This window comes from Pocillopora damicornis, chromosome 8 (genome assembly GCF_964200805.1).
Source record: "Pocillopora damicornis chromosome 8, jaPocDami1.2, whole genome shotgun sequence".
In the NCBI taxonomy this organism is placed as follows: Eukaryota; Metazoa; Cnidaria; class Anthozoa; order Scleractinia; family Pocilloporidae; genus Pocillopora; species Pocillopora damicornis.
Genome location: NC_142677.1, coordinates 19,650,074 through 19,664,464, shown reverse-complemented (window position 1 = coordinate 19,664,464; position 14,391 = coordinate 19,650,074). Strand labels below are relative to the sequence as shown.

The 14,391-nt window shown below is 38.1% G+C and overlaps 1 protein-coding gene across 2 annotated transcripts in view; it reads left to right on the top strand.

The window, feature by feature from the left end:
- LOC113671841 (unconventional myosin-IXb) overlaps positions 1–14,391 on the top strand; it is a 39,780-nt gene that overhangs the window by 11,021 nt on the left and 14,368 nt on the right. Inside the window, exons 16-29 of one of the 2 annotated variants that reach the window (XM_089180984.1) lie at positions 1,726–1,781; positions 2,625–2,651; positions 3,551–3,567; positions 3,681–3,761; positions 4,012–4,042; positions 4,211–4,345; positions 4,589–4,669; positions 4,999–5,109; positions 11,092–11,217; positions 11,669–11,818; positions 12,112–12,281; positions 13,097–13,141; positions 13,246–13,389; positions 14,217–14,277. In XM_089180984.1, coding sequence (XP_089037110.1) covers positions 1,726–1,781; positions 2,625–2,651; positions 3,551–3,567; positions 3,681–3,761; positions 4,012–4,042; positions 4,211–4,345; positions 4,589–4,669; positions 4,999–5,109; positions 11,092–11,217; positions 11,669–11,818; positions 12,112–12,281; positions 13,097–13,141; positions 13,246–13,389; positions 14,217–14,277 — 1,235 coding nt within the window. The remainder of the gene's footprint in view (positions 1–1,725; positions 1,782–2,624; positions 2,652–3,550; positions 3,568–3,680; positions 3,762–4,011; positions 4,043–4,210; positions 4,346–4,588; positions 4,670–4,998; positions 5,110–11,091; positions 11,218–11,668; positions 11,819–12,111; positions 12,282–13,096; positions 13,142–13,245; positions 13,390–14,216; positions 14,278–14,391) is intronic. The other variant, XM_089180985.1, reaches the window with a different exon arrangement.

Genomic DNA, 14,391 nt, shown 5'->3' with positions numbered 1-14,391 from the left:
TAGCTTAGCGCGCGCGCAAGGCCTACCTGTTTCCTTAGTAACTGCCATAGTAAAAATCCTTATGTACCGCACAGCCGTGCTTCCGTAACACGACGTGCGCAGTTTCTTTTCGCTCGAAAGTTCTCGTCGAGTTTAGCCGCGAGGTTTCAAAACTTTCAAGATTGCTTTCCCGTTCTGTCCCGTTGAAGATAGACCTTTTGGAGCTCAAAATGAAAAGAGAATATGCGATAATTCATTCCCAAACGCGATGCGAATTATGGCTGTAAACAAAAATGAGCTTTCGGACTTCAACTGAGGCTTTACGACATTTGGGATTCTTCATATGAACGGTAAATATTATTTTGAAGTGTTTATATGTCCCAAAAGTCTTGTTCAAAAGAAGATGATGATTATCGTTCAATTTCAGAATTTTCAACACAAAGCTCCGCAGTTTTCTGGTCTTAATTTTTAGTAAACAACAAGCAGGGTAAATCTACCACAAGAGTCTCGTATATTCAGGAAATTTGTAAGTTTTTCGCTTCGTTTTTCGAACGGTTGATATTATTTTTAAGCGTTGATATTTCCTTAAAGTGTTGATCAATAGCAGATTTTAATTTAAAACCGTAGAACTTCAGAATTTTCGAAATTTTCAACACAAATCTAGGCAATTTTCTGGTCGAGAATTCTAGCAAAAAACGATTCAAGCATGCTGAATCTACTACGCGGTCTCGTACATGCAAGGAATTCGTTTGTTTTCCACTTCTGAGCTGAAAATTTACAATTCTTTTTTTAAGAACTACTAAAATTAGAAGTGTTCAGGAACTACTAAAAGAAGGAATGTTCTGAATAAGTGTTTTGGAATTAGGCCTGTTAGATTATCATGAAATCCTTATGCGAGTCTCGTGAGCCTTGGTTTGGTATGTGCTGCAAGATAAGATATTTATTTATACCTTGTGAGTAATGTGTCCTTGACCGTTGTAGTAGAGGTCGTACAATGATCGTCATCATTGGTCCTGTTTTCATTTGTCCTCGGCCTTGCTTAGAGTCCTCGATGGGAGGTTTTGTTTAGCTTTTAGTTCTCGAAGATTGGTCGTTGTTAAGTACTTTGCTGTTCATTTCGAATGTCTCGTGAGATTGTTTTGGTTTACATTCGAAAAATATGTTTACTCTGCCAAGGTCAGTTGTCCGGTAAGCCCAAACATGCCTATCGATAGGGTATTTAAGAGCGTGTACTTACAGCTGAATAAGTAGAAGAGAGATGGATTCTCAGAGAGTAAAATGAAGTTCCTGAACCGACTCCTGGTGACTCCTGTTTGCGCGCAGTGTTCGTGGTCGTTTATGCCGTTTCATTTATTCATAGTTTTTGGGTAAATTCGTTACAGTTTTAATAAACTCTTTTTTTCCAAGCAGAACTTGTATCTGCATGCTATGTTCCAAAAGAAGTGGTTCATGCTTTAGCTCTGCGTATGTCGAGTTATGAATGGGAAGTGTGAAGAGCACTTAAGCAGCTAGAGTTGCCCTAGGCTGCGCCTCGAGTAACTCTCACGCATCTCTCGTGCTCTCCAAACTTCCCGCATGAGAGCATCAATAGTGTTACGTACTCTGTAGGAGCTTGACTTTGGCAACAAAGAAAATAAACCCTCTTATTTGGTAGTGCTTCAAAGCCCGATTTTCTTTTAGCTGAGAAAAATATAGTTTTATCCCCAGTCTACATTCGTTTTCTTTTAAAAACTTTTCATTTTGTAGGTGGAAAAGCAAATGATCGCGTAGTTACAAGTCCTGGAGGACGAAAGAGGAAAACTGTAAGAAAACTTAACGAATACTGTTATACTTAATGAATACTACCCTATCTTCCGTTTTTTTCCTTATGATTAGATACCATCTGTGAAGCTATAGTCATGAAAAGAGTGTAACTAGTAGAGAGAACTCTCGCTTCCCATCGGTGTGGTTCTGAATGGCCATGGTTCCGTTCTCAGGCCTGGTCTTCGTGTGTTAAATTTTCTTCAGTTTTTGTTATTTTTCGTTGTGGGTATTCTTGTTGTCCTTTGTACTGAAAATCTCAGCGTTTGTTTTGATTGTAATTTATTTCATTTACTCTAAGAGTTTGTGTTAGTGGCATCTTCATTGGACTAAGACGATTTAAAGATCTACTTTTTTTAGCACACGTAATCCGTGTTGTAAGACTATTTAACGTAAAACAGCTAACCGTATCGTTTATTCTTAATACTTTACTCTTAATACTTTGTACAGTAACTTTGTAATGAAGAAATAGGAAATGAATGAATAATCAATTGTAACAGATGAATAGATGAATGAAAGAATTAATACTGAACTAAACTGATGAACTGTGGAAATAGAGGAAGAAAAAACACTTAAGCTTTTTACCAGAGATACACGAACTTCCTTGATTGAAGCAATAAACTGAGTCAGTGCCACCATATTTATTACTTAAGTTGATAACCCTGGCCCATGATAAGTTAATCTTGGCAATAAGATCTCTTATGATATTAAAAATTAGCGACCTTTATCTCTTAAAAAAATATAAAGACCGTCCGCTTCTTTTGCATGGCCGTGTTGCCTTTTCCGTTTAGCAGCTATCATTAACCACGCGGTTGAAGTAAGAAACTGTTGTTTAAATCCGTTAGGTCTACAGAGATTGGGAGCAAGATACTGTGAGTCAATTTTTATCGAGTTATAACCGGTTTTATAAATATAAAAGTCCCTTCAGAGAAATCTAAACATAGTTTTCTTTAATTGAAAGAAGTAACAACTAAACGCAAATGACAATACGTTTTAGATAATAATTCAAGTATTCGAGTTAGGGTTTGAACTACAATAATCATTCTTTGATCAGGAGTAGGTTAATTCTGCTACTTAAAGTTTAAACCTTATTTTTTAATTTATTATATCCATTTTGAAATCATTGGTGATCCTTGTAATCTGACTGGCTCTCGTTGGTGTGATTTATTCAAGAATCGCACCATTTTATTGCTCATGGTCAAAGTTTTTTACCAGCCAATGAGGAAGATTAACTACATTACAATAACCAATTGCTTGTTTAACAAAACCAATCAAATTGCAGAAATATGTAAAACATCTTTTGCAACTTTCTGCATATCAGCTCACTCGTCGATCAACAAAACGTTTTTACAGGCTAAAAAATCCTGTATCTGAGCGACTGAATTTTGCGATCTCAAAATGGATGTAATAAATTTGTAAATGAACTTCGTGTCGTGCACTTGTGATTTCAAGTTAAACTCGTGCTGCGCACTCGTTTGATTTTGAAATCTTGCATATGATTTCAGACCAAACTGGACTCCACTCAGTTCAATAACCATTATATATTTACTTTGATATATTTATCCTTGTCTGGCATAGTGTGAACTTACTTTTTGTCCAGCTACCAGAAGGTTTGAGTGCACAGTTGGTGAGAGCAATGACTGCATCGCTATCACAGAAATTGACCGTGGTTCTATTCTCTTGACAGCTTCTTAATGAAACTTGTAACTGTAAGCTAAACCACGTAGACCTGCAACGCGCAGATATATGAATTTCTTCTTTTTTGTTGCAGATCATGAAGGGTTCAAGGTAAGTCTCGCTCTCGTTATAGGTTTTGTGGATCGTACAAGTTTCGCAAAGCAAATAACGTGGGTGATTTTTGTCACAAAAAGTAATGCTTGAATACTTTTGTTTTATACAAGACTGCATGCTGTTAATTCTGATGAGGGACACTCAAACCACGAAACAGCCAATCTGTTTCGAACAGCTGCAAGGGTGATCAGGTTCGTTTAAGTTCCTTTGTTTGTTTTTTTGATATGTTCGAAATTTTGAAATTAATGGCGAGAAGAGAGATGTAGAAGTTCAAGCGTTTGGCTTGTTTTTGCGCTGAGTTCTTATTGGCTCTCTGTGTAGAATCCCATCGTTTTAATTGGCTTCGGTAATTGCTTTTGTTTTGATTTTCTCGACACTAATTCGAAATGTCACTGTCACGTCTCTTCACTCACATCTCTCTTTTATTCTCATTTTTTGCAGGAGGAAGCAAAGTAACAAACCGTCGGCTAAGGTGGGAACAGTACTTTCTTCTCTATCCTTTTTTTATTTCCTTTATTAAAAAATTTCTTAAAGGCTCTCCTCTCCAGCACTCGGTTCGCCTTTCAAACCGCAGAAAAAGTACTCTTGATGTTTATTTTAAAATTCACTTCGTTGTGGTGAATTTTTTTTTTTTTTTCAGCCGCTGTCTAAGATTCGTCAAGGTCTAGAAACTAAACGCGACATGACTGTACGAACGTTCGATTACCTGTTCAGAACGATGCAGCGAGGAAAAGGAACGCCCAAAAACCCACCGACAGTCAGCGCTCAGTTTCAGGTTTGTTCCTGTGCGTGGTCAATTTTGCCTGTAGAGGTTTGGGTGGGAACGTGGCAGATTGAAGCGTTGAACATTAACTAATTTGCCTTGAGCTAATCGCGGTGATTTATTTTTGAAGCCTGTTACCATGCTGGCGGTTTTTTTTTCTAACAGAAGTATGATATACATGAAGCACGGATGAATGACGAGTCGGATGACGTACTTAAACTTTGCGTTTTCCTATTTTCTTTCCTTTTCTTTCAGTCTTCTCTTAGTCGTCTAGTGGAGCTTCTGGAGGAAGCCCAGCCTTTCTTTGTCCGCTGCATCAGATCCAACGCAGAGAAAGTAAGTTTATCATTAAACATCTCTTAGCATTGACTATCAGATTCCTTCAACCCCTTAACTTCTTCCTAATCGGTTTGGAAGGTCTCTCTATAATTCTGATTTATTTGCAAGCATAACGACATTGAGAATTATGAGAATTGTGAACCGGGGATATTGTTTCATTTCACTGAATCCGAAGAACCGGCCAACAAGTCGTTGAATGGCCATCTGTTAGATCTTGGGACGTGTTTCGAAAATCCAAGACTCTATCTGATCAAATTGATAATATTTCTCGGAGAGAACCTACACGTTCATTTTTCATCAATTTTTTTTTCCTGTTCCTTTTCCAGGCTCCAATGAAATTCGATAGCGATCTGGTGGTTCGTCAACTGAGATACACTGGCATGCTGGAGACTGTCCGAATTAGGACTCTTGGCTATCAGTGGCGGTTCACGTTTGAGGTTAGCAATGTAGCTTGTACTTTATTCTGCTGTTTCTCTATTTCTCTACTGATGAACCTCGTGTATGGCTTAGCTTCTTATCAAGTTTTCTGCGGCTCAATGGGTAACACAGCTTACTGTGAAATCGGAACTTTCATTTATGCCTTCTAACTACTTAGTTCCTGTTTGATTTTGCTGATGAATGCATACTTGTGGTAATAATTCTCTGGAATCGTATTTTCCGGTTTGTGTAATTACTCGTTGCATATAACTTTAGCGTTCTCAAACCATCCAGCTATTACAACTTCCGTTAAGATCCTTATCTTTGTAGAAAGTGTTCCCTAGATTTCCTAAATAGGAGTCGTCAACGAAACCTAATAGTATACGTAAAGAGAGATGAAAACCGAGGTTTGACACGCCTTGACGTGTTAGTCAGAGGTCACTGGTAGAGCCTGTGTTTTACCCACAAAAATGCATATACCATGTTCTTTTTCTAAAAACTATAAGCAATTTGGTAGGTCACTGTTGGGAAGACTCCGTTTGAAAAGTTTGCGCCTTGATAATTCCAGCTAACAAGATTATTATTTTGATTACTCTGGACTGATTACAGTGATAAAACGTGACTTTGTCTTTTGCTCTGTCCCCTTTCTTTCTCCGCCCCCACACTTTTTTCCCTAAATTTATTGGATTTTGTCCGACCAATTCCGATGTATGGTAGACAGAATTTCAGAATTTTACTTTCAACTGCTATTTGTGCAACAACTATTTTTAAATGATTGGTGAACAGCTCCTCAGTGAAACCTTAGAAAGAAGTTTATTTTCAAATTCAAACTGAGTTTGTCATCGAATCACGGATCTTCATTAGAAATGAGTGAGTGTTTCCATTCGTGTAGTCTCTCAGTCGCTGTGATTGTTTGGTCTAATCTCAAAGGAAACTTAGATATCAAGAGGAAATCTGCAAATTTCACACTTATGGTTTCATTCTGTTTGGTTTTTGTCCCATCTGTTCACTCACAGACGTACGCTGTTACGTCACGCAACCATCTCTTGTAGGGTGGGGAGGGGGGCGTTGCGTGACATCCCCAAAGAACGGTTGGCAAGGAGACTTGTCTGGTTGTCGCGCGAGGAAATGAAATGTTAATTAGTGTTAATTGGACGCGAACCATGTTCAGCTCAAGGCCGTGGATAATCCTCGTCTGTGTGCAATAAATCCTATTACAGATCCCAAAGAACCTCTTGAGCTTAAAAATATAACATTTTATCAAGGGATAGCTTCTTGTTGGTTAATTGACTCCCTTTGTTGTATTAGTGCTCAAGGTAGCAAAACACTTAAGATATACTTACAGCTTACGAATAGTTTCGATGGCATTAACCCCTTTGGGTCGTTGTTTTTGGATTTGTCAGTCGGAACATTACCTATTTATCTAGTTTCGTCTGGTGGTTCTTCGCTTTGTCACCAAACGCGATTGACTAATTCTACCTTATCTGTACAATTTTCCTTTTGCGACAAGTTTTGTATTAAGGCGGTCATTTTTTAAAGATTGATTTGAGTGGTGTTTGGGTGATTGTTTGAATAGTTTGCGTGGCATCATTAATCTTGTAGCCGGGATAAACTGCTAAATGCCATAGTTCGTCCATTCAAACAGTCATGTGTACCCGCTAAAATATCTTAATCATTCACAACTATTCTTTAGGCATTAATAAACAGTGATAGTCAACTGTTAGCCTTTAACTTCCAGTCATTCTCGATAACTCGCTCTTTCGTGAGTTCTTCGCGGTTTAATCCCTGTCTCGTGTCGTTAAACCTGCAGAGAAGGAGTTATTACTGCCAAGTATGAAAAGCTTAGTAATCCCCCGTCGTAGATGTTGTTATTGTTACCATAACGTACTGTCGTCAGACAAGACGGATTCAAGCAAAAGCTTTAAAGAGTGAGCAGAAAAACCCGCAGACTACGATTAGTGTGTAAAGCTTTGCAAAAGAGTTTAAAACGGAAATCAGTGTAGTTGTACTCTCCTGATCGCCCAACGAGATAATCAAAATCTGATCATTTGATTTACGCTAGTGAAATAAAGTCGAAGCATAAGAGATGAAGCCGAACGGATAAGACTTACAATCGGAAATCAGTCTTTTATGGAAGTTTATATCAACGCAGTCATACTTCACGCGACTCAGGAGCCTTGGCAGTTTTCGGTCAAAGATTTCGGGCGTTTTTGTAAATTTACTTTGTCGTTAACGGAACATTTTGGCAGATTTCAGATACTTGGAATGGTTCAGGTGGCAAAAGGGTTCAAATTTTGATAGTTTACCCTTTCAATTTTATTTTCGATTTTTGAGGATTCGTACAAATGCCTTAGTTGATTGCTTCGCGTGCTAATGTTTATTTGGAGTGTCTTTAACTCTTAAAATTTTTTTCCACCTAAAGCGTAAAGTATTTTAGATATGACCTCGTTTGGTTTAGGTTTAGTTTCCTTTTTTCAACGATTTGTAGCAATTTTTTCGAGTAGATATTCTTCGCGGGGCTTTTGACAGAATGAAACTTGTATGTCACTTTTCATTTTCAGGAGTTATTATATGTATCTGCCCATTACAGTCTGAATACATTGTCACGGTCGCAGGTGTTGAGAGTAGATATACGTATCGGTTGAAGGGATTTTATCTTGATAGAAATGCCAAATTCTCTAATTGATTCACGTGGAAGTTTGAAGCAGAAAGTAGCGGGAGTTTTCTCGAACAACCTTGCGTTACAGACTTGTTGACTAAACCGGATATCTCGTGGTCAAACCTTCTTGATCGCTTGCTCGAGATCAGCAGGTGATCGGAAAAGCGTCACTTGATATTTTGGATCAGATGCAAAATATAATACTACGAAAAATTCCCGGCTTGATTACAGTGTCTTGATCTGTCGCAAAAACGCGTCAGATGAAGGAAAGTGGTGGTATGGATTTGCCGGCGCTCGTAGTTAGGCAGTGGAAATTTTGTTCGTCACACCCTTTATTTTCGCTTAAGCGGAAAAATCGCCCAGTCATGACTATGATGCGGTAAGCTTGAGCTCTACTGAAGGCGAAAACTCGTTTTTCGGTTTGTTGTCGTGATTGAATGTACAACGTAACAATGGTTTTGAAATGTGTGTTTTCCTCTGCGTGGAAAGTCGGTGTTGGAGGTTCAAAGATTCTTTTACTCCTCACCTTCACTGTGTTTCTATTAATCAAGGTAAGATGTACACCGTAATTCGTGTCTTACTGGCCGAAACTCGAGAATTTTATGTCCTCTTTCGACAACAATAGTATTTTCCTTCAACAGGTGCTACTCAAAACAGTGTGCTACGTATTAAATGACAGCAATATTTGACCATGTTGTAGCATTGAGACTAGGCTTTCATTTTTGGCGAATTTTTACTCATCCGGTCTTTGCTTGACTACAAGACAAAAATAGATTTCAGTCGTAAATCTTTAGACACCAAAATTCTTTAGAACGCCTATCATCTCTTAAGCAATTATTAGTATTAGCCTCGAACGACCCTGATAGATTTTTAATCTGGATTATTTGGTAACATGTTTGAAAGTTAATCTCATCATTTTTGTCTTCGGTTTATATCAGCTAGGCCTTGAAAGATCACGCATGTAAAAAACGAAATTATATTTATTTCAGCCACACGTACTGCGAACAATTCCCTACGAAGAATTCTCGATGGTACTTCCGGCAATTGTGGAGTTTAATTTTAACTATTAATCATCGATTTGTATGTCGTGTCTGTTATTTTGGTGTATATTTTGTTGTGGTTAGGGCTCTCGAGACGTCCAAAATAGACAGAATTGATTTGAAAACTGATATTTTTAATAGTTTTTTTTTGCTGGCACGACTACAATGCGCTCGCTTCACGCAAACACAGATTATAGGACGTGATCGATGACTTGATTGTGACGTTGTTTGATGACTTTTGTCGTCGGTCATTGACCGTAGTCCGTCAAAACGTAAATGATGCATTTGTATTGCAGCACTCTTTATTTTAATTCGCGTTTGTTTGATTGCATTATGTAGCTGTACATGAAGCGGGTGAAAGGTTTTACCGATAACTTTGTCAAATAATTAATTTTATTTTATCGAAAATATCGATAGTGTGGTCAGATAAAAAGGTTTTTTTCCTACGAGACCAGAGGAAACCGCAAGTGATCAAAATATATGAAACATATTTTACTGTCGAATTTAATGTAATACTTTTTAGAAGGGATACTTTTGTCTGTAATAATGAAGAATCACCTCCTCGACTTAGCTTTGTCGCGTGATTTTTTCTCTTTAAAGTTTTGTGCGAATCTTTGATCCATCCAATTCTAGCGAGTCGTCGTTGGAGAAGGACAGACCTGTATATGTATTTCCAACCGGTTTCCATCCGGTTTGCAACTGGTATTCAGTCTAAACAATTTAAAATGATAATTGCACATGCTATATTATTTGATACGTATATTAATGCTGTTGAGTGATACATAGATTCGTCTATAATAAAGGGCAAAAGTCAAAGCAGCTTGTCGCCCCAAACAATATTCAATGCCTCTTTAATCGTGTTAAGTGACGTTAAATTTTGTTATTAGGTTCTCTTTTTTTTTTCCTTCTGACGATGAATTATTTCTTGAAGGCAAAATGTTTCTTTTTTGTGTTACCGACAAGGTTTTCTTATTCACTTTCCATTATCAAGGCTTGACGTGAACAATTTTGATGTCGCTAGAAGAAAAGATATCCGACCTTGAAATTAATGAGCTTCATGTCTGCACAAGTGTTAATCTTGATTATGTTTAGGTAGGGTGCTCAATTCTAATAGACTTTGAACTACGGAAACAAATAAGTTGCCAAAGTAACAAACATCAACAGTGTAGACAGCATGAAAACAAAAAAAAAAAAAAGGTGTGCAATTTGGAAACTGTTGATGACAAAGCTATCACTCTTCGAACATTGTTGTTATATCGAAGTCGGAAAAAATGAATGAAACAGGCCATATTTGGTAGTTTGGTTGATAATGACCCGTCTGCTTTGAGAGAAGCGCCGGTTCAATTAGCATTAAAGCCAGACTGAATTAGTTTTTCACTCACTCAGTATTTACTTTCTGCAATTAACGTGTTAGAGTCTATTTGTCACTTGTTTTTATCTTTGATGTCAGTGTCTTCTTCACACCCAATAACGTTTGTACTTTCCCTTTTAATTGTGGCCTCTGAGCAATGCTTTAGGGCGGAAATGCAGAATCATTGCAGGAGTTACATAGCAATATTTTGAATAACTCATTTGACGTGCAAGTTTCAACTTGAATTTCGAAGTAACTACTAGAATGAGGTTAAAAACACGAAAGGGCTACATCAAACCCAGTACAACATTTACAGTCGAGGACGTAGTAGATTTATACGCACTGAACTTGATATTTAACGTCGCGTGAGGAACTTTAGGATTAAGCGTACCTTTTTTAGCTCCTATTACGCCGAGAGAAAGAACGGTAATTATGAGTTAAGTGAGTTAAGTGAGTTTCCTGTAATGCCTCCATTCTAGCAGCTTATATTTCGCTGAAACTTTGTAACCACCACTCCACATTGTCGTCCGCACATTTCTTGTAGTGCTAATGCTTGAGCAGTTAAGAATTTTTTTAGTTGGCGATCATTTCTTTTATGCAATCTCATGATCTTATGATGTTTAATTCAATAGTGATACTGCAAGAAGACATCAGATGTTAGTGACTCTTGGAGTTAAAGGGTATAGCGCAAAGGATCGATTCTTCAAACGTAGTCAAACGTAGGCGAAGGTTGTAGGAAACCAGTGCACTTCGCCATTTCCTTCTTGGTGGTTTGTTTTTTTTTTTTCCTTGGGAGCTCTACACCCTCTTTACACTTTTTTCAAAACTTACCTTGTGCTTAAGCATTTGGCAGAATTGAAGATGGTTTAGAATTCTGCTTTACTAAACAATGGTTAAACCTAATTTGAATTAAAAGTCCAAAACGTTTCTTCTCTATTTTTTTCTCCTTCAGGAATTTGTGAAACGGTACAGCTTACTGTTTCCGCGCAAGGAAGTCAGAGATGTGCGCGAAGAGATGCCGGGTATTCTAGAAACATTGAAACTGGATCCTCGTGAGTTCCAGATAGGCAAAGAAAAAGTAAGTGGCTGTTAATTAGATAAAAGTAGCAAAAAATTGATTCATCCAATTAATGAACCTGACGATTGATTTATACATTCCTTGGTTGACTGTTGTTGATCCCGTAAACGCTGCAGGACGAGCGTTTCTCTTCAAGCGGGAAGTTTGGAGACGGGTCTGGCACTAATAATGAGTGCTAAACTCTTTGTAGACTTCTTCCCAGCTCGCTGTGCTGAAAGCCTTGCACTTTCCCGCAGCGAAGAAACACTCGTGTAAAAGCGAATAACTAGAATAAGCCATGCGAGACCGCCAATATTTAACCAGTCAATCCATGAATCAATCATCAAGCTCATTAATTGGATTAATTTAATTTTTTCTGCTTGTATCTAATAAATAAACTTCCAAAAATGTGTACAAGTATCACAAGGAACCAAGTTTAAATTTTTTTCGTTTTTTTTCTTTTTTGTCCCAGGTGTTTCTGCGAGATAGTCAGCATGCCTTGTTGCAATCTCGGCTGCACTCGGAGCAGATCCACAAAATCTGTGTGTTACAACGATGGGTCAAAGGTGCTCTGCAGAGAAAGCAATTCATTCGCCAAAAAAATGCTGCTGTCATGATACAGGTAAGGAGAGAGAATGGAGGACTTCCTCTGTCGACAATGGATCTTTGGACATTTGGTTAGGAATGCAAGGGGAGTCGAAACTCCTCTTCTCCCCTCTCCCCCCTTAAAAAAAAAGAGAGCAAGACACAGCCATTGGACACATCTGAGGGTACCTTTCCTTATTGAGGGACGGTGTCTAGAAATATTCTCGAGGAATTTTTTAAAAATTTTTATGGTAATTGTAAAACTAGTCTCAAGCAAAGTTAGGGTCTCTTTGAGTGAGACATTTATAGAACATTTTGATTTCACTTCAGGCCTGCTGGCGTGGTTACTTAGCTCGTAGTTACCTCGAGGAACAGTCTCTTGCTGCTCTTCGGATCCAGTCCTTTTGGAGAATGTACTTGGCGCGGCGTGAGTATCACCGCATTCGTGAGAGAGTTATATTGCTTCAAAGTCACGCAAGGGGATACCTGGCGAGAAGAAGGTTTGTGACACTGGTTAATTGCATTTTAGCAGTTAATAATTGTAATCATAGTCTGGCTGATAACGTACTGCTCGTTCCGCTTCGCGTTTTTCTTCTTTTACCTTTTGTTTATACTTCTTTCAAAGATCTGGTCCCATTTTTGCTAAATGGTGCAGGTTAAATCACTGCACGAGAGAATCACGTAAAAAAACTTAATTTTTTTAAGGTTTTATTCCTGAAGCAATCCATCTTTAGTTATTTTTAGATCACGCCTATTTTCGGAGATCCTAAGAGGATCTTAAAATAACCGCCAATTCTGTCTCACTCACGGTTTCATTCTATGCAACTCCTTTTCGTTCTCCCTCAAAAAAATTCAAGCAACATGCGAGGTACACTCGTCATACCCGAGAAGCTACACTCCATGAGTCTACAACTAACATAAATTCATCTTCTTTTGACTAATGATGTTAAACATTTACCTTACATTCTTTGAATTACTTGCTTAACTTCGAGATGAGTAATTGAAATGATAAAGATGTTTCACCTGAGCGAAGGAAACACTCAAAGGAAACTGCCCTCTTGACGAATCGAACCCCATACCTTCAAATTCGGTACTCGAACGCTGAGGTTCAGAAACTCTGGCGAGCTAAGCAGTTACCAGGTTTATATCTGACACGTGAGCTGCACACCGTTAAGGTTAGCTCTGTTGACAGCGTCATCTTGATATAAGGATGACGCTGAGTATTTTCCTCATGTAGAGCAGACCGCTATCGTAGAGAGACTCTACGCGTAACATTTTTATTACACTTTTCACGTTTTAATTTATCTCTCGCCAGGCATTCGCAAATACTAGAAGAGCACGAGATGAAGCCCTTATCTCCGTAAGATTTTTCTCTAAAGTTTCTTTAAATTGCTCATCAAGTGTCTAGCAACCGATAGTTTTCGAACCAGACTTCACCTTATCACTCTTTCGTTTGCTCTTCAGTCTTCAGGAATCTCTTCGGCATTTGAATCGATCCCTTAGTGACCCTCAAGGATACAATGCACTTGAAAGTGATAAGCAAGAACTTGCACATATTTACGAAGAAATTAAAAGTCCAGGATCGCCTAGGCAACGAATTTCTTCCAAGTAAGAATATTTAGAGGAAGATGTTTTTCGTCTTGTCGCGAGCGTGGGAAAAAGAAAAACTTTTGAGGAATCTAATCTCAGATCTTCGGATTCCGCGCTCCGATGTTCTTCGCGGAATCGGAAGGTCTGAGGTTCGATTCCTCATTTTTCCTTTGCCCCACGCTCGTGGCAAGACGAAAAAATCCTTCTCTATTTCTCTACCGAGCTCAAAACTTACCATCTCTCATATCCTATTTACAAGAATACTTTGCCTTATTATACCTTATTATTATTGCTCGGATAAGATCATTTTGTTTTATTAACTGAGTTGATGATGTTGATTGTCCATCGTGAAGAGTTTCTAAAGCTAACGTTTCTTTCACTCTGACGAAGGGCTAACGGTCGAATCGTCAGCTTCAGAAACTCTTTATTGTGGCCAAGTTGCAGTAAAAACTCATTTATTAAAACCAAATTATCTTGTAAAACCCCCTGCCGACGCAGCACTACAGTGTCTTTAGCTTTATCCTAAGCTATCTGTCGCATAGGATCATACTACGGGTCCTGTGGAATTAAAAATTTCAATTTCTTAAAACTAGTTTGAGCTTCATCTGCTTAAAGATTTTAGTGGAAAGTACTACGATAGTGTATATACTTTTTGTTTTTTAAGGCGTTGTGAAAATAGTTTAGCAGCAAAAGAGAAATCTCAAGGATATAGTATATGATAAACAATTGACAACACCGATAAGGGTTGTAAATGGTAACTTTGATTATTTTGATTAAATTGTAATCTGCATAAGCCGTAATACAGATAGTGATATTCTGAGCGAAATTGCAATTTCTCTCCCCAGGGTGAAGGAAGTATCTAAGATACTTAGCGGCACCTCGCCACCAGATGGATCAAAGTGCCCGGTATGCAAGACAATTTGGTGTTCTTTGATTTTCACTCCTGAGCTCTCTTTGTATGTTCACCCAACTTTTTAGCGAACATTTTGTGCAATTTTTAGTTTTGAAAATTTGGTGTTC